This window comes from Carettochelys insculpta, chromosome 1 (genome assembly GCF_033958435.1).
Source record: "Carettochelys insculpta isolate YL-2023 chromosome 1, ASM3395843v1, whole genome shotgun sequence".
Taxonomy (NCBI): domain Eukaryota; kingdom Metazoa; phylum Chordata; order Testudines; family Carettochelyidae; genus Carettochelys; species Carettochelys insculpta.
In genome coordinates, this window is record NC_134137.1 from 234,815,231 (window position 1) to 234,834,559 (window position 19,329).

At 50.3% G+C, this 19,329-nt stretch overlaps 1 protein-coding gene across 1 annotated transcript in view; it reads left to right on the forward strand.

Moving 5' to 3' along the window:
* Window positions 1–14,446, forward strand: part of LOC142013733 (scavenger receptor cysteine-rich type 1 protein M130-like) — a 114,325-nt gene extending 99,879 nt beyond the window's left edge. Inside the window, exons 17-29 of the mRNA XM_074995542.1 lie at window positions 4,156–4,473; window positions 4,738–4,866; window positions 6,449–6,781; window positions 7,260–7,271; window positions 7,306–7,338; window positions 7,421–7,735; window positions 8,147–8,182; window positions 8,549–8,690; window positions 10,671–10,759; window positions 12,135–12,218; window positions 12,847–12,936; window positions 13,703–13,846; window positions 14,298–14,446. Coding sequence (XP_074851643.1) covers window positions 4,156–4,473; window positions 4,738–4,866; window positions 6,449–6,781; window positions 7,260–7,271; window positions 7,306–7,338; window positions 7,421–7,735; window positions 8,147–8,182; window positions 8,549–8,690; window positions 10,671–10,759; window positions 12,135–12,218; window positions 12,847–12,936; window positions 13,703–13,846; window positions 14,298–14,446 — 1,874 coding nt within the window. The remainder of the gene's footprint in view (window positions 1–4,155; window positions 4,474–4,737; window positions 4,867–6,448; window positions 6,782–7,259; window positions 7,272–7,305; window positions 7,339–7,420; window positions 7,736–8,146; window positions 8,183–8,548; window positions 8,691–10,670; window positions 10,760–12,134; window positions 12,219–12,846; window positions 12,937–13,702; window positions 13,847–14,297) is intronic.
* Window positions 14,447–19,329: the final 4,883 nt, after the last annotated feature.

A 19,329-nucleotide genomic window follows, 5' to 3' on the forward strand; every position in this document is an offset into this window, starting at 1 on the left:
CTATGCATTTGATCTGGCCCATGGATGTGTGTGTCCAGCTTTTCTAAATAGTTCTTAACTGTTCTTTCTCCATGGAGGGCAACCCACCCCCCAAGGTACTCCCCAGTGCAGCAGTCTGGGAGCTGACCTTGCCTGTGAGGACGGGGTAAAAAAGCACTGAGTGGAAAGTCATGCTCTTGGAGGTTAATAAGACTTTCTGCAACAAAGTTGGGGTCCTCATCTGGAAGTGACAGAGGAGAGATCAGGATGGGGGGTTGGAAACAGGATGACTCGGAGTCGCAAATTCGATGCAGCTTTGGAAAAAAATAAAACAAATGTGCTGTGGGATGGTGTCAGGCAAGGCAATTCCAGTAAAGGTGAAGTGCTAATGTCATCGCACAAGGCACTGCTAAGAGCTCATCTGAAATCCTTCCACCGCTCTGGTCACCCATCTTCAGGAAAGATGAATTTAAACTGGAACCAGTGCAGAGCAGAGCTGCTGGGGTGAGGAGGGGAAAAAAGTGCCTGTCTTAGGAGCGGAGAAGGAAGAAAGCTGACAAAGGATATCAGGAACCCCTGTCCTTACGCAGGGCAGCAGAGCATGGGCAGCACTTGGTCCTTCTTGTTTCATAAGTGTGACCAATTCACTGTCGCCCTCCACCTCCAATGGCAATTTGTGAGAGGCTGGGCTAAAAGTGATTCCCAGCATGGAGGTTGTGTAACACTCTCTCTTATAAGACGTTCTTGGTATCTTAGTGAGAACCTCTTGTGCCTTCACTGATTGCAGCAGCCTTTACAGTCTGGGAAGGAGTGAGTGGTGGCACTGAAATACCTTCCAGTCTGGGCTGAATTATAAACCGCGGAAAATCATGTTTCCCTTTTCTCAGGTGAATTCCTGAGGGTATTTTAGATAACACAGAACAGAGAAAGTCACAATTCATTTCCCTTTGCATTTTAAAAACTTTTATATCATCTTTCTAGTTGGAAAAAATACCGTTTCCCTGTTTTCTTACTCTTCTTTTTCAAAAGGTTTAAGAATAAAAAAGATGCAAAAAATATAAATGGGGAAGAAGGAGAGAGAGCCTGTAAAACTCAAAACTGCAACGGAAAATGACTTTATTTCATTTTTCTAGAATTTCAAATGAGTCAACAGATTAGTTAGAATGTAAACAAAAATTTCTCATTCAGTTTCACATGCCGGTATCTCATGTGTATTTAAAAAGTGAATTATTGCATTTAAAATACTTCACAGGGTTTTGGGTTTTTAATCTGCTCTAATATTCACCTTATGTTAAAACATTAAACAGTGTTATTTAGTTTACTTAGTCACAGCCAAATGCACAAGAATTAAGAAACCCTGGAGCTAAGGTTGCTCATGCAACGTTAATTCATCTTCCTTCTTCACTTGTGCATATACACTGCCAGAGCATGTACACATCCTAATATTCCCCTCCATGCTAGCGGCTCCTTGGTCCTTCACTGCTCTGGGAGGATGGTGCTCAGGGGATGAAGGAGCTGCTGAATATTTCTTTTTGTGCTGATCATTCCACATGTGACCCAGGGCTTTAATTACTCGAGGTACCATACAGACACTGCACTGCATACAGAATTATTAATTTGCTTATGGGCTTTTCTATGGTGCTCATTACCATAGTACTGGGCTGCACCACCAACAGCAATGATTTTGTCCTCATAACACCCCAGATGACAGCAGATAGTGATGATGCCCATTTCAAAATCACCTTAGACACTTAGAAACCCAAGAAGAATGTTTCTAAAGTGCCCAAGTGACTGAGGGACTTGAGTCCCATTTACTTCAATAGCATAAGAGATAAGGAGCCCTCCTGCAGCCTGAGTCATTTCTGAAAATGGCACTTGGGCATCTCCATCATTTAACTCTTTTGAAAATTTTACACAGACTCATTAAAACCAAAGTTCCAAACTTGTAACTTCTTTGGGGTGATCTGGCACCTGCCTGAAACGCTCAGGACCTGATTTTTCAGAAGGCTCAACAGTCCTCATTTATTTTATTTGTTCAAGGGACTGTCCAGCCATTACTAACCCCTCTCAAAACTCCAGGGAAGTAGGTGGGTAGCAATTATTATTAGGTCCATTTTACATATTGTGAAAGAGAGAGAGAAAAGTAAAGTGAGGTGCCTAAGTTCCCCACAGCCCTCGAGACCCAGCACTTCCAGTGATTCATCAGCAGAGCTGGGATAAAACTTACTGTTTTGACTGGCAGCCCTGCGCTCATCCCCCCATCACGCAGGGTGACGACAAATTCTCTCAACATTCACATCTTGTCTTCACCCTAGCGAGAGCTGGGAGCATTCAGTGCCTCTGCAAATCACACCCCATAAAGTCTAGTTTAGGACACCACATATAGATACGATATACGGTGATCACCAATGAATTCTGCAGCCGAGGCAGGGTTGGAGTCGAGTGCTAACGACTGGAGGATGGTCACCTCTCCCAGCAATATCGTCCTGGTGCTTTCTTCTTCCCTGCTGGTCTCTTGTGACTTTCCAGGTTCTGAAGTGAGTGAGGCAGAGCCACCTTTGCCCCATATTCCTCTCCAAGGACAGAGACACCACAAAGCTGCTTGGTTGGCTCGTACGGGGGGTTCCTCACACTGACGCCTACTGCAGAAGCCCTGGCTTTGTACCTTGCCTAACAGAGTACACGTTGCATCCAGAGCTCTCTCCCACACATCCGCTGTCACTGGGGCCATTACACGCCATGACTAAGCCAACAGGGCCCTGCCCAGCACTCTCAGCAGAGGTGTATTCTCCCCTTCAGAGCTGAGAGGTTTTATCCCTGCAGGCTACTCACCTCGCAGCTCTCATGCTTCTCTCTGACACTGCGACCTGCTTCCGAAACTGAATTCCCTGATTCTCCTCCGAACTACCCAGCTAGGACCTGGGTTCTTGGGGGGAATTTCACAGCACATGGAGGGGCTGATTTCTCCCTACAGTTGTTGCAAAGCGAATTCCTTATTAGGAACAGCTCCTGGCCCCGTCCATCAGCCATGAGGGCTCCTGCCCTCCCTGAGGGGCCGTGGTAGCCAGTTTTACCCATGAGCCATGTTGGGAAGCCCCAAAGCTGCTCTCTACCATCACACTCCACCTGCAACATGAAGCATTTCCCAGCTCCTTGTTGCCTTGAAGTCAATGGAGGTTTTACCATTGCCTTCCGAGGGGCCAGGATTTCACTCCTGGGCTCCAACTGATATTTGGGTACCATGACCGTAGAGCTGTTTGGAACCAATGTACACACACTGCACCCCCCAGATGTCACATCAGTGCCTGCTGGACCAGACACAGCCAGCTGGGTGTATCCAGCACTAACCTTCTGCTTGTCTTTTTCCATGTCAGTCTCTCCTGGCTCCACCCACATCAGAACTCAGTCAGTAATTCTTACATTGCCTCCTTGTGTGGGACTCATTGACACACGCACATACTGAGGCACACGTCCCAAGGGAGTCACAATAGCCCCCTGCACAGAATGTCCCCTTCCGCGCTCCATACACGCTGCATTCATCCGCTGGAACCCACATTGGGCTCAGAGATGACACCACACTTCAGGGAACTTCTCCAGTCAGAACCACCATTGCCAGGATCTAACACTCGGCTCTCCTGTGCACGACCCAGGTGATCTGAGACATTGGCCAAGCAAGGGGCAAATACCCGAGGGAATTAAGTGAAGTTACTTACCAGAGCCTGTTCTCGACTGCCATGAGCCCTGCTCCTTCATTGGCCAAACTCCCTCGTCACTAACTTGCTGAAATCATTCCCAAGCCACCTACTAGGTGCCTGTGCAGGCACCATCCACTGGCTGCCAGGCATTTAAACCTGGGTACATTACTACAAACCTCAGCAGCCCTTCCACCAGCACACACAGCACTCTGCAGGGGCGGCCTCGCTCACTCGTGAACAGTGCCTGCTAGGAAGTTGCTCCACCATGCTCAGTGTGTTCCAATCCTTACAGAACCTTCCACGTCTAGCCCCAAAAGGAAAGTATCTTCTGAGAGAGGCTGTTCCCTTTAACACTGTGACACTCTCTGATCCCTGGGGAGATCTTCTTAGTGAGAAACAGTTCAAAATTTAATAGGAACTCTGTCTGGTCTCCAGTGTACAACAGTGTCACTCAGTGTATTTCCCTCTGTCCGGAGCCCAGGTCGCTCGGAGTCGCTCAGGCTGCGGAACGGAGAGAGCCGGTGCGACGGCAGAGTGGAGATTTCCCTCGGTGGTGTGTGGAGCCGAGTGCTGGATGAGCAGTGGGACATGACCGATGCCAGCGTGGTGTGCAGGGTGCTCCAGTGCGGAGTCGCTGAGAAAGCTTATAACCCCCCGAAGTCTGAGCGGGGAACAGGCCCTGTGGGGCTGAGAAGGGTCCAGTGTGTCGGGAATGAGACTCATCTGACACTCTGCAACAACTCAGTGTCTGAGACAGCCCAGGCAGGAATTGCTGAGGACGTCAGTGTCGTTTGCTCGGGTGAGTCATTTCCAAAGCTCAGAAACTTTGTCTGTTCCTAGGACAGTCCACATTGACAGCTGGGCTCTATCCCTGCAGGGAGCAGGCGGATCAGACTGGTGAATGGAGCGGGTCGCTGCTCCGGGAGAGTGGAGATTTACTACAATGGAACCTGGGGGACAGTCTGTGATGATTCCTGGGACCTGTCAGACTCCAATGTGGTTTGCAAACAGCTGGGATGTGGACACGCCGTCAATGCCACTGTCTCTGCTCATTATGGACGAGGTTCTGGGCAGATCTGGCTGGACGATGTGAACTGCACTGGGAACGAATCTGAGCTCTGGGAGTGTCCTTCCAGGGGCTGGGGCCAGCACAACTGCAGACACAAAGAGGATGCAGGAGTTCTCTGCTCAGGTCTGGTCTGTGATTGCTCTGCCATGAGCCTGGTTAGCAGGCCGTGTAGTGGACAGGGGAGGAGATCGCTGAAAATGATATTCTCCCTGGCTGTGTCTGCCTCCCGTTCCCTTGTGCAACTATCTGCTTGGGTCACCATTAGAAAGTCCTCAGCTGCCTCCCAGAGGCAGTGATGAAATGGCAAGTTTACCCTAATGTTTAAAAGCTGCACTACGTCTACGCAGCCCCTCCCTTTCAGAGGTATGCAAATGAGTGAGATCCAAAATGCAAAATAGGTGCTGCTTTAAATATCACACACCTCATTTGCATATTCTCTCATGATATGACTTCAAGAAGAGCCATTTCCAAAAGCCAAAGCAGCCACATGGATGGGGTTCCTTCAAAAGGAAACAAATTAGAAAGAAGCGTGTTTTCGGAAGGGGGGTTTCCTTTCAAAGGAGCCCCGTCCACAAGGATATTTTGGTTTCCAGAAATGGCTCTTCCAAAAGCCACATCACGCGGGAATATTCACATGAGACATGAGATGTTTAAAGCAGGTCCTCATTTACGTTTTTGATCTCGCTCATTTGCATGCCCCTTCTGAAAGGGAGGGGCTGTGTAGACACAGCTCTGGTATGTGAAGGAGCCTCTGTTACAGAGAGCAGACTGCAGAGGACTGTGGGTACCAGCGGGGAAATAACATGAGCTTTTAGTGCCAGAGTGTTGTGTTTGGCAAATCAAGGTGAAATGGGCTAATGTGAGCCGGGGATATGTAGACAGGTGTGTAGTGAGTAGGACTGGGAACTGAACATTACTGTTGTGTGTGGCACTGGTGAGACAGGAACTGGAATACTGTGCCCAGGTGGGATGCCACAGAAATTGGAGAGGGAGCAGAGAAGAGTTACAAAAGTGAATAGGGAGCTTGAAGAAAAGCCCTGTGGTAAGAGATTTAAGATACTGAAACGGTTCAGCTTCATGAGAACATCAAGAGATAACTTGATTATGGTGCATAAATACCTTCACGGAGAGAAAATAGCACTTACGAAAGGGCCTCGATCTTACACCACAGACAGTCTTTATTAACTAGAAAATGAAAGGGTTATTTTCAGGAAAAAGCCAGTAAAGACACACACAGAAATCAGTTCCCATTTAAATCCTGAAAGCGACAGAGTTGTGTGATTTGCCAATTCTAGTGTCCTTCATAACTGACACAGGTAGCCCCTTGGGATCTCTGGCTTCACTTTGGTTCAGTTCACTCGGCCAAAGAGAGAAAAACTCTCCACATCTCCTGTTTTAGTTTCCCCTTTCCAGCCTTCAGCATGAAGGGAGGAGCCCTGCAGCAGGTGCTGCTCGAGGAGAGCAATAAAGCAGTAACCAGTCCTGCTCTGGTCGCCAGCCAGGAGACTGTCACTTCTCAGTTGAGGACTTCAGCCTTGGCCAGAGCTGGCATCTGGCCTGTGACTATCACAATCCTTTAGGCCTTAAGCTAACAAAATGAGTGTTTAGTGGCTGGTAACTGGCCCCTTCCAGCCCTCACCCTTCACACCTCAGGTCATGACAGAATAAGATGGTTTAATTCCCATTTTTGCGCATTCCTTTCCAGAGTTCACAGATCTGCGGCTGGTGAGCGGCAGTGACTGTGCCGGGCGGCTGGAGGTTTTCTACAATGGGACGTGGGGCAGCGTTTGCTCCAATCAGATGTCTACAGTCACCGCAGTAATTGTCTGCAAACAGCTGCACTGCGGGGATGGAGGGAACATTGCTGGAGACTCTACATATGGAGAAGGTTCTGGTCCAACGTGGCTGGACCGTGTTCAATGCAGTGAGCAGCACAGCTCCCTCTGGCAGTGCCCGTCTGAGCCATGGAATGAACAGTCCTGTGATGACAGAAGAGAAGAGACACATATTACTTGCACTGGTAATTCTGAAACTCTGCGTATGTGTGTGCGCACAGACATGCATGTGAGCTGTCTAATTAAGGGAAGGGTTAGGATGGAACTTTTCTTGTTGGTCGTATCTCAGCAGAGACAGATTTAAAATCTCTGCACAAGAATATGTCTGATTAACAACAAACCTGGAAGTTACTAAATGAATTAGAAGAGAGACGAGTTTACTCAGTGTGATAAGGGAGCCTGAGATGCAAGAAAAACCTCTCCGCAGACAACATTGATAGGCAGCTTGGGATGAACAAACTGAGATGGGCCCAGACTGTGCCATGTAGGTCTTGTCTAGAGTTCCCCACAGATCTGTGTGTGTCTCCTGCTGTGTCCAAGGAACAGATGAACAGCAAACTAACGGGGTATTCAATGACCTAGAGTTCCCGTTTCAGGTTATACAGTGCTGAAAATAGGCATATGAATTGCAGATAAATTCTTCACCAGCCTCACACACACAACTCAGTCCACTCACCTCAGCATTCTCTCTCTGTAGGCAATAAAACAAAACCAACTCTGACCCCAGTTCCTGAATGCCCGAACTCTACAAGTTGCACAGGTACCTTGTCTTCTTTCTCCCCTTTGGTCCCTGAGGGCTTTCCCAGCTGTCCCACTAACAAATGAGGTTTCTGCATTTCCAGACCAGGAGAAGCTGCGCCTCGTAGGAGGAGAGGACAGGTGCTCGGGCAGAGTGGAGATTTGGTACCGTGGTTCCTGGGGTAGAATTTGTGATGACTCCTGGGACATGGCGGATGCTAACGTTGTGTGTAAACAACTGGACTGTGGCGCTGCTGTGTCTGCTCTGGGCGAGGCTGCATTCGGTGAGGGGACTGGTCCCATCTGGGTGGAGACGCTGCATTGCAGAGGGACGGAGTCATCTCTGTGGGACTGTCCTGCCAGGCCCTGGGGTGAGAGCGACTGTTACCATAAGGAGGATGCAGCTGTGAATTGCTCAGGTGAGTGACAGGAGATGATTTAAGTCCATCCTGTGATGTCCAGGAAGAAGCTCCCCATACCAGCCCCTTTGGTCATGGTCCAGGCCCTCCCAATCCCAAGGTGCAGGAGCATTGTAGATGTGGTGGGTGGGAGCTTTCTGAGCTCAGAGCAGCTCAGATATCAGTCCATGTAACCCCTGCATCCATGACAGGCTCCTGTGTGATGGTTTGTTACCAGTGTCCTCATCGCTGCCCAGAGCACATGGGATTTGTGTCCGAAATCCTTATCGTACAGGCCCTGTGCTGCTAAGAGGGAGCTTGTGCAGGTGACAGAGGGAGACTCCCAGGAACTCAGAAGAGATGTTCCCCCATTAACAACCACATCCCTGTCCCCAATGCCAGGCTCCAACTCTCCCCCTTTTCCCTTCACAGGTGTGACACCGAAGACAGATTCTCCGAATACTCCAGGTAACACCTCCCCCTCCTCCCATCAAGGCTACATTTCCCTGGGCTGGGTCCCAGAGGAGGAGCTCTGAGCTTCAGCCTGAAGGCAGGAGCTCCTTTCCAGGGCCTGTCACATCTAGGGGACAATGACACCTTGGTGGGAGCTACAGGCCATGCTGAGCAGGACGATGCCTGGCTCCTGGTTTCAGCTGACAGTGCCAGGCCCACGATTTAAACAGCAGCCTGTGAGCTGCCACCCAGGCACACAGATGTCCCAGCCCATTACACTGCCACCCTGGGCTGTGCCATGAGTGACTGGGGAGCTCCCTGTCACCTGCCCTGGACTCTCACAGACCCATCTCTCCCTGTCACATGTTTGTTTCCATCCAGCTCCCCTGCGCCGCCTTTCATCCGACAGTGGGAGAGTCACGGTGCTCGTGGTGGTCTGCATTATCCTGGGGGCCCTGCTCTGCCTGGTCCTAATCCTGCTGGGGGTGCAGGTGCGAAGTGCCAGGGCCCAGCGCAGAGGTGAGTCCTAATGGGTGTCACTGTGTGAAAAGTCTCTGCAACAGCAGGGGCCTGCAGGGTGCCAAAGGGAGGGGTGTAACCAGGCTGGGTGGGTGGCTGAGGGTCCCCGTTAACTCCTCTCTCATTTATTATTATGTTGACTGAATGTGCTACTAGCTAGGGAGAGTCACAGTCTCAGGGCTCCTCTGGCGGAGAGGGGAGGTCTTAAGGCTTCAGCCAATTAGGGGTTCCTTTGGCTGATGGAGAGCTGTCTCTGGGCACTGCCATGGGGCATTGGGGAAGCAGAACAGGAGGAGCTGGGACTTGCGTCCCCAGAGGGAGGCTCCACCAACCTGTCCTGTCCATTTGCTAGGTCGCTATGGAGACCCTGAGTCTGTTTAAAAGCAGCCTTTTATCTCAGAAATCTTTCTGTCTCTTGATCTCCAGTAAAGCCATTCTGAACCAGTCTGTGTGACCACCTGGAAGGCTCTTTCCTTTCTGGAACTATTTACAATCTCAGTGATTCACCTTAATCCCCCCATTCCCACCACCTGTGTTTTTCCTTCATGAAGGAGCTGTGGTAAATCTCCAATGGGCATTAGAACAGAATCGTACATAAGCCAGTCACCGATTTCATACAGTGGTTCCCAAAGGTCCTGCATGGGGTTGCAATTTCTGTTCCACATCGTGGTGCTTAGTGTCACGGAGTCATTAGGCAGTGGTACCCTGAGAAACTGGAAATATTGTCGGGGAAAAAGGGAATTAAAACAGAGCCGTGGGAAACGGTTGTGAAGAGGGAGATGCAGTAGAAAGGACACTGTGCGGGAGGAACAATGTGGGAAAGCAGGACTGCTCTGTATTATGCTCATGGGTGGCACTTGTGGAGGATTTTTCATCTGTAGTACCCTGTACCAATATGAGCTCTCAGCTCCTTGGAAAGAAAGCGGGGCAGGGGGTTGCCATCCACATGCCTGGTCCGTTAGCAACTTTCCAGCCAGCTACTTGCAAGGAGGAAGGAAGATGGGGAAGCCCTCACATTCTGAGCTTTGTTTTCACCCTTCTCTAATGCATCCAGCTTTAGCAAGAGCCTCACACATGACACTGGATGGGCTGGGCCTGCTGTCTGAGTGGGACAGAGAAACCTCCATCTAAGGTGTCCGGCTGGTGTGTCTTCTCATGAGCTCAGGGTCAAACCAATTTCCAGACTGAAGGTCAGGAAAGAATTTTCAGCCAGGTCAAAATGGCAAAAAGGGACCTTGGGGGATTTTCATTTTCCTCTGAAGCCTGGAGCACAGATCCCCTGCCAGGACTACCTAGACATCACTCAGCTTTTCAGTTCCCTGCCATTGCAGGGGCCTTGACCATTGGTGGTACCTCACTCCCTCCTGCTCTCTGCTTGTGGAACACAATAGCTGGTTCCCCTGACGTGATTCAGTCTAAATGGATCTTTGGGCTCAAACATGAGGTGTCCGGGTGAAGTGTCACAGGCTGAGTTATACAAGAGGTCAGACAGACTGTTCTGATGGTCCCCACTGGCCTTAAAGTCTGTGAAAAGAGGAGTTATTATTTTGCGGATGGGTGGAAACATGAGCATGGGGGGAAGAATGGTTTAAGTTGCTTCAAAGTGGAGTAACCAGAAATAATGGGATGAAATTAAAAAGCAGACAGTTAAGATAAATGTGAGGAAGTTGCCTGACACCAAACTAGTCTAAGGAGCCATCATCAATGGTAAGTTGTGCAAAGGGACATTGTCTCTGTCACTAGCCCATTTAAATCCAGCCTGGACAAAGCAGTGAGACTGTGTGGCAGGTATCAGAGACGTAGCCCTGTTGGTCTGTATCTTTGAGAACAACAAGAAGTCCTGTGGCACCTTACAGACTCACAGAGAGTAGGTGGGGTTCAGGCTTGGACCAGGCCCAACAGGAGAGGGCTGGATGAGCTAATGATGTTTCCAAACACTGGTTTCTCTGACCCTGTGCTAACCCTGTCCTTTGTTTGCAGACAGCAAAAGACCCTTGGATCCATTCTCTGAGGCCGTGTACGAGGAGATTGATTATAACCTCATGAGAGAGAAGCAAATGTTCAGTCGCTCAGGTATGTCTGTCTCACCCTTGACAGGGAGCAGCTATCTAACACCCTTCATCCTGAGGCCCTGACACAGAGCTACATCAGTGCAGCTTCAGCCCTGTGAGCTTCTCGTTAGAGCTGAGCACAAGAATGTATAACAAAATATTTTGGTTGAAAATGCAGATGTGGAAGCACCAAAAAATACACAAATTCATATCAGTTACACCCACTTATTTCAAACACATTCATTCATTTTATTTCAATCTTTTCTAAACAAAACATGTTTTTGGAGTTTACTTTAACTTCTCTATTGTAAATTCCCTTAATCTATAAACCTACTTTTTTAAAAAAATTCCAAATGTCCAAAAGAACACAAAAGGGATCTTCAGCATCAAACTCTTTAGTTTTGCATTTGCCAAAAACTTTCAAAAAAGCTCAAGGCAAAGCATTTGTATCTATGCATTTGTTTATTTATTTTTACAATGGCCGTGGAAACAAACCAGCTGTTTTCTGCCATGCTCTACTTGTGGCAGCCGGGTCTGTGCTGAGATCAGCAGTTACTCAGGGAGCCTTTGTGAGATTTGCTGTCTTTCCGCCATACTCTGTGTGGGTCCCAGCTCTAGAGACACCTAATGTCCCATCTGCGCATGCTGCAGCCTGGGAATGTTTCCAGTGAGAGGGTCAGGAAAGTGACTGTCTCTGGCGTCAGGCGAGCCTATACTTTGAAAATTGCTTTGGAACATTGAGGCCGAGGCTATTCTGTGCCCCCTCCTGTCTCAGACACTGGTCTCCTAGGTGGTCTCCTTCTTGCCCCCAGAGCAGAGGGATCAGCCCAGGAGAGCCTTGTGGCTTAGAGTCACGACTCTGTTACCCTTTGCGCCATTTTATCTCAGTGTCAGACAGGAACATCGTGCCCAAGGCCTCAGCTGTAGCAGGACTTTGGGAACACACGCAGCATCCCTCAGAACCCCTCTCAGGATGGTTACAGTGACTCACAGAGCTTGTTCTTGGGTTAGGCTGGAAACACCCCAAAGAGCTGATCAACTGATTCATGGGGGAGGCAGGTATTTAACCTTAAGAGGTAAAAGTCCTGTCTGTGGCTGAGGAGACCAACCGCTGTGAACTTCCCTGGACCAGTGGCCAGAGACATTCCCTTCACTCACCACAGCATCTTGCAAGTCAAATTGTAACATAACGTCAGTCACATTTACCACAGTAACATCAAGATTTCTCCTGGGTGTGTGTGTTGCCCCTCACTGCTCAGAGTCACAGTGATTCAGCATCTTCTCTGGGAGGAGGACCAGACTGAAGCCAGAAATCCTGTCCCAGGCCCCTGGTGTGTTCCCCGCGCCTCCATTCAGCTGCTCTCACTGTGATGAATTTCTGGTTCTTGTCTCCACAGTCTCCTATTCAGATGAGTCAGTGAGGAAGCTGCAGTACTACACCGGGGACAGTGAGGGGGAAAACGATCCTGGATCAGAACAAGGTAACGGGGAAGGAGCAGACTCAGGCCACAGACCCAAATCTGGGGACAAAACAGAACTTCTGTGACACTTCCTGCAGCTGCAGCCACTTCCCCTCCCATGGTTCACATTTCATACAGTCGGGTCCAATCCCGTGGAACAGGGTTTCTGACAGAGCCTCAGGATGGAACACGTGTGCTCTCCTGAGCACAGATCCTTGGGATCTCCCCAGGTGAGGAGCTGGGGCACTGTCTGAGTAAACTGTGTCTGAGTCCCGTGGGGCTCAACTCACACTGCTCAGAGAGAGGAGATAATGTGTGACAGGATAATTCAAACCTGTCTGCAGGGTTCTGCTAGATTGGCACAGGCCGGCTCTGGCCTGGCAGCGCCCATGTTCCAGCCTGTTATCTCAGCACAAGGCCAGACCCTGCTCCCACTGCACCACACAAATGAACCACTGTTGTACTCAGTCGGGACTCTGAGCCCTTGGATGTTTTTGAGAGTCCTGTTTTACTGCAGTTCTCTGACTTGTGCCCTTCTCACCACGGGCACCTGCAACTCACCCTCCCACATGCTGTGACAAACAGCTCTGGCTCTAAGGGCCACCTGCACTGCTCGTGCTTGGGCTGAGGGTGGTGTTTGCTGTTCCAGACAGAGCTTCCCTTGAGGGGTCCCAGTTGGATTACGACAATGCGGAGGAACCTGCCTGGGATGACGCGCCGCAGACTCCAAGTGGCCCGGGTGAGCAGACAATCCGCCTTGGGGAAGCTCCATTACACTCCCAGAAACTAACTCTGTTTCAAGATGGAACAACAGTAGTTTGTTAAAACACCAGAAAGCTCCCCCCACTCCCACTCCCACCCGCACATGCCTTTATTTTCTATCTGCACTGGAGCTACTCACGTTTGTAAGGAGGTCAGAGTGCAGCAGAAACCTCCACAGTGCAGCAGGGCTCATTGCCAGCCTTTCCCAGCACACGGCTATTACAGTTTACACACGTGTGTCACAAACACTGTGACGGGGTGGGTGGGACATAGAGATGTTACACCCAAGAGTCCCTCTCTTATTAGCTGGCTCAGCTCCCAGCAGTGTGAGTGCAATGGAGACTGAGGGAACACACTGAAATCATGTAGAGCTATGGGAGGTTTAGGAAATCAGGGACAAACTCTGGACAGCTCCCAATCCTTTACACTTGAGTTGCTGGTAACAGAGCTCCTGTGCAGCCGTCCCTCTGGACTAGGTCCCTGTCAGTTCTTCCCAGAACTCTCCCTCCAGCTGTTCACTTCGGAGCTTGAAGATCCCATTGGCCAGCTACAGAAATGACCCAAATCGGTGTGTGAAATCCCACAGTCTGAGGCTTGCTGAGGAAGGCTCCTCTCATCGCCCTGAGGGCTAAAATGCTGGGAGATTCCCATGGACAGTATAGCTGGTGTGTCTGCTACTTACCCTTTGATTCTTTCCTTAATGAGAATTTTCTGTTAATACTCACTTCTTGTCTTCCCACCAGATGCCCCTGCCCTGTCTGCAGATGCCCCAGGGGATGGGTATGATGATGCCAGAGAAGTGTCTGTCCATGACGATGACCTTGTTTGGGGGAAGAATGATGAAGAAGGCAGGGAAGAGAGTAGCAGGAACAGGGACTCACAGACAGGTGAGTTTGTACTTCCCTGCATTTCTACAGAACGGGGTGGCTGAAATCTGGACTACACAGCACAGGAACAGCCCTGGTCGAACCACTTCCTGTGAAAAACTCTCCTTCTCCCCACTCTTCCTTCCCTCAAAGAAGAGGCTTCCGGGAATCGAGAGAGGAAAATCAGGGCCCTGCTGTGTCTTGTCAAGCCAGCAAGATACCAGAATTTCCCTCAGCTTCTAGGTTCAATTCCTTGCGTGGCTGCAAGATAACAAAGCGGGGCAATCAAATAAAAACAAAAAGCAGTCAAGTAGCACTTTAAAGACTAGCAAAATAGTTTATTAGGTGAGCTTTCGTGGGACAGACCCACTGTCAGACTCTCTTCTGTACAGAGCACTCCACCTGTGTCTGCAGCTGGACTTACCCACAGAACCGTTCTCCTAACCGCATGCGTCTTCCTTGGTATTTTCAGGTTGGAGTCTGCACTCGCTAAGGAGTGGAGGTGTCTCTGGGACGGAGAAGGAAACCCCACTCCTGCCTCCTGAAGATATAGGTTATGATGATGTGGGACACGGTGACTCTGGAGGATCAGTATCAGAACCATTTCATCGCAGAAAATAACCTTCTGATGATAGAAATGCTTTGCCACTTTCTTTTGCAATGTTTCCTCTGCTATGGTGGCCCAGAGCCAGGACCTGCCTGGTAGATAGACAAAGCAGGTGTTTTTCAAAGATTTTTGTGAAGCTTCAGGGAAATACAAAAGTTACTGGGACAAGTTTTTACCTTTGTATACTTTACCATTGTTTGGTGTGTGTAAGTCTTCTCCTTTTTATTGCTGTAATCTCTTCATCTTGAATTTGTATCTGATAGATTAAACTCCTTATGAAAGTCTTGCTCCCACTGGAGGTTTTTTTACATTGTTGATCATGGAGAGAGGCTCAGATTAAACAAACCAAGAGACAAGGATGGACCACCTCTGAGCATAGGTGTGGGTTTGAAAGGGAACTGAGGGAACTGAGTTTACACCGAATGTTCTGTCAGGCACGTGGTAGAAGGAGACAGCAGCAAGAGAACATTGTGGTATTAACAAAATTTTCTTCCTGAAGTGAATTCAGATTCAAAACTCACTCTGAATCCAGGTGCATAAAGGGGAAATTGTCCCAGGACAACAGATGGCCATCAATGGCGAATTCAGTGGCCACTTTACAAACTGTAAGAGGACATTGATTTTGCTGAAAATGTCGCCCTCGTTTCACATTAACATGAAAGTGTGGAGGAAAAGGTTGCAACACTAGACAAAACTGCCTCACTTACCAGACTGCCAATCAACAAGGGAAAGACCAAGACAATGAGGATCACCTAATCCAACAGCACCACCATCGCACTGGGAGGGGATGACCGGGAAGATATAGAGCAGTTCACCTACTCGGAGAGAATTATGGGCAGAGACAGAGGAACAGACAGTGATATCAACACCAGAATAGGGAAAGCAACAGCTGCAATCAAGACTCTTCATCCCATATGGAGGTCACACAAAACATCTGCTGAGAAAATACTGATAACCTTCAACCCAAATGTGAAGAACGTGATCTTCTATCCAAGTGAGACCTGAGCCTCAACTCCCCAAGCTATAACACCTGCCCCTTCAGTGATAAGACCTGGGGCCCCAGAATCAGGGTGATCAGCCATTACAAGACTCACAAACAGGTGGGTGACATGAAGACGTCCTGCTCCTTATCGAGTGACCACCAAGAGGCATGCAAGAGCTGGCACACTAAAACGTCTTCCAATTACAAACTGCAGACATTCATAAAAGTGCCTGGTCACAAATGAGGAGCTTTGGAACAGAGCAGGACAGGGACCATTTGATGTTCAAATCAAGAGAAGGAAGTGGGGTTGGCTAGGCCACACTCTCAGAAAACCATCTTCCAGCATAGTCCCTCAACAGCTCACATCCATGCTCAAAGAAAACACAGAAGAGGAAGGCCTCGTACAACGTGGAGAAGATCTACAGATATTGAAGGACAACAATTGGGACACCTCTGGGGTCATCTAGAAATGGAGGAGACTTGTCAATGGTCTGTGCTCCACCCAGAGTAGAAGGATTGAAGTCAAGCCACATATATAATTACACACATGGTGAGAAGAATTCCCTATTAGCAAGCAATATATAAGATGAATATTTCTGCCAAGACAAAAACCAAATTTGGTAGAACATTGGTAGACATTTTGTCTCATTGTAACCTTCTGTTCGAAACTGTCTGCAACCTTATTTATATCTAGTTCTTTGAATAAAGTGTGCAGGGTGCATGAAGGGTCACAGGCAGCCCCCACCCAGTGCTCACTCCCACCCCCACCCTTTGCTTTCACTTTCAGTGAGTGCAAGGGCAGTCCCATCCCTCCTCTGGAGTGGCCAAGCCCAAGAGCAGTGCTATATTGATGACTTCCTCTTCATATGGACCCCAGATAAGGAGACCCTTGTAGACCCACAGTTTCCACCCCACTGTCAGCCTCAGCCTGGACCAGTCCACACAAGAGATCCACTTCCTGGATACTACAATAAAAATCAATGATGGTCACATAAATTCCATTATATTCCAGAAACCTACTGACATTATTCCTACAGACACGCCTCCAACTTCCATCCAGCTCGCATCACATGACCCATTGTCTACATTAAATCCTGAGATACAACTGAATCTGCTCCAGTTACACTGACAAACACCCATAGAAAGTTTATCAAGCATTCCTAAAACTTAATTGCCCATCCAGAAAGTAAGAAAAAGAATTGACAGGGCCAGATGAATACCCAGAAGTCACCTACTTCATGATAGGCCCAACAAGTAAAATAGCAGAACGAGCTTGTCATCACCTACAGTCCACAGCTTAAACCCCTCCATCACATCACTGATTGTCTACAATCTATGCTGGAAAATTATCCATCAGTCTTACAAGCCTTGAGTAACAGGCCAGTCCTCTCCAGCAGGCAGCTGCCCAACCACCGATCACACCACAGAAACATCAACCCAGGAACCTGTACCTGCAACAAACCCCATTGCTAGCTCTGTCCACTTACCTATACAAGCAACATCATCACACAGCCTTAACCAATCAGATACATCATGAGGGGCTCATACACCTCCACATTGAATAATGTGACATACACCATCATGTGCCAGCAATGCCCCTCTCGCATGCACATTTACCAATCCAGGCACCCCCTACACCAATGGAGGAATGGACATAAATCCAACATCAGGAATGTGAACACACTTAACCTCCCTGAACAATCAAAAAGGGATTTAAAAGTCACCGTTCTTCTACAAAAGAATTTTACCACCAGATTAGAGAGGGAGACATCTGAATGGGGATTCATTTGCAAATTTCACACTGTCAACCTTGGCCTGAAAAGGGATCTTACCTATCTTATGCATTACAAGGGCAATTTCCCCACTTTTGATAGTCTCAGGCATGGGACACATCCTACCCAATTTGCTTCATGAACTGGTCCTATCAGAGACAGGTAACACGTTTTATCCTTTCACCCCACACCCTTCCAAGGAACATAAGTCCTGGGTTCTGTTTTTAATCTCCGTTTTTCACCTGGGTTTTGTCCAAAAAAAAGTGCATCTTAACAAATACACTAGTCTTCAAGGTGTCACAGGAATGCTTGTAATTTTTGAAGATGCAGACTAAAACTTCCATCCCTTTGAAAGGATACGTGTCTCACTCCCAGTCCCAAAAGAATGAGTAATTCACCACAGGTCAATTTCAGGTCCTTAAATCAAATAAATTGTGTTCTTCTTCACACAGAACATTGTTCTGAGTGGGGCTGGGGATGAGGGCTTTAGTAAGGTGGCTGTCGCAGGCAGAGAGGACAAACCCAGCTCTCTCTCACCACAGCAGCTTGGGATGGTGGTGAAGTGCCTCTCCAGAGCAACTGAGTTGGGCATATCCAGGGAAGGGGCGCATGTCCCCTGGCTGGCCAAGAGACTCAGACAAACAGACATACAAACTCTGTGTAACATATAAGCTGCGTCTACACGTGCACGCTACTTCGAAGTAGCGGCACCAACTTCGAAATAGCGCCCGTCACGTCTACACGCGTCGGGCGCTATTTCGAAGTTAACTTCGACGTTAGGCGGCGAGACGTCGAAGTCGCTAACCCCATGAGCGGATGGGAATAGCGCCCTACTTCGACGTTCAACGTCGAAGTAGGGACAGTGTAGACGATCCGCGTCCCGCAACGTCGAAATTGACGGGTCCTCCATGGCGCCCATCAGCTGGGGGGTTGCGAGACGCTCTCGCCAGCCCCGCAGCTCACTGGTGGCCGCGTGGAGCGGCCCCTTAAAGGGCCCCTCCCCCGCCCTGACTGCAGGAGGCTGAGGGAACGTGCAGGCTCCTGCCTGCACACGCGGCGGCGAGCCTGCACATCCCTCAGCCCCTGCAGCAGCCATGGCTGCCCAGCAGCCCCCCCAGCGCCCCCAGGGGACCCCCCCCAAGGGCAGCCAGGGCAGCCAGCCCAGCCGGAGGGCCACGCAGTCTGGGAAGCGGCAGCGGGGCCCCTCCTGGACGGAGGCCGAGCTGCGGGACCTGCTGGGGCTCTGGAGCGAGGAGGAGGTGCTCCAGGTAATGGGGAGCAAGAGACGGAACGCGGATGCGTTCGCTCGGCTGGCCGATGGCCTGGCTGCCCGGGGTCACCCTGCCCGCACTCCTGACCATGTGCGCAGCAAGGTCAAGGAGCTGCGGCAGGGTTACTCCCGGGCCCGGGATGCGGCCAGCCGATCTGGGGCCGCCCCAGTCACTTGCCCCTTTTACAGGGAGCTCAGGGACATCCTGGGCTCCCGGCACACCTCCCCCCCGCTGGCCACCCTTGACACCTCGGCTGACGAGCCCCAGCAGGCCCTGCAGCCGGGCTCCGGCCCGGAGGTAAGCCCCACACCCCGGGGGTCCCCCCCGGAGGCCATCCCCGGGACATCGCGGCAGGAGGAGGAGGAGGAGGAGGAGGGGGGCTCCTCCTCCACTGATTCCAGCCTGCAGATCCTCCTCCTGCCATCCCGGAGCAGCAGCAGGGCCTCCGACCCCCGGGGATCTCCGGACCGTGGGAGCGGACCCACAGGTAGGTACCCCTCTCTGGTGGATACCCCGGGGCTGGAGGGGCGGGGGGAACAGAGATGTGTCCAGGGCCCCCCACACGCTCACATGGCCATGGCCCCAAGGACACCAGGGACAGGGCCCTCACCGCACTGCAGCCAGCAGCCCCTGCCCCCCGCCACCCTGCATGACAGTGCCATGCCCCATCCCCAGGCCAGGGGGGAGCGGAACCTCGAGGGGCCCCCGGGCGGAGGGGGTGGGACACCCCGCAGCACCAGCAGCAGGCGATGGAGTGGGGGGAGTGCCAAAGGGAGACCCAGGCTACAGATGAGCCACCCGAGCCGAGGAGCTCCCAGGGCCAAAGGAGGAGCCTGGCGCTACAGCTGGCAGGTGACACCTCTGCCCTGAAC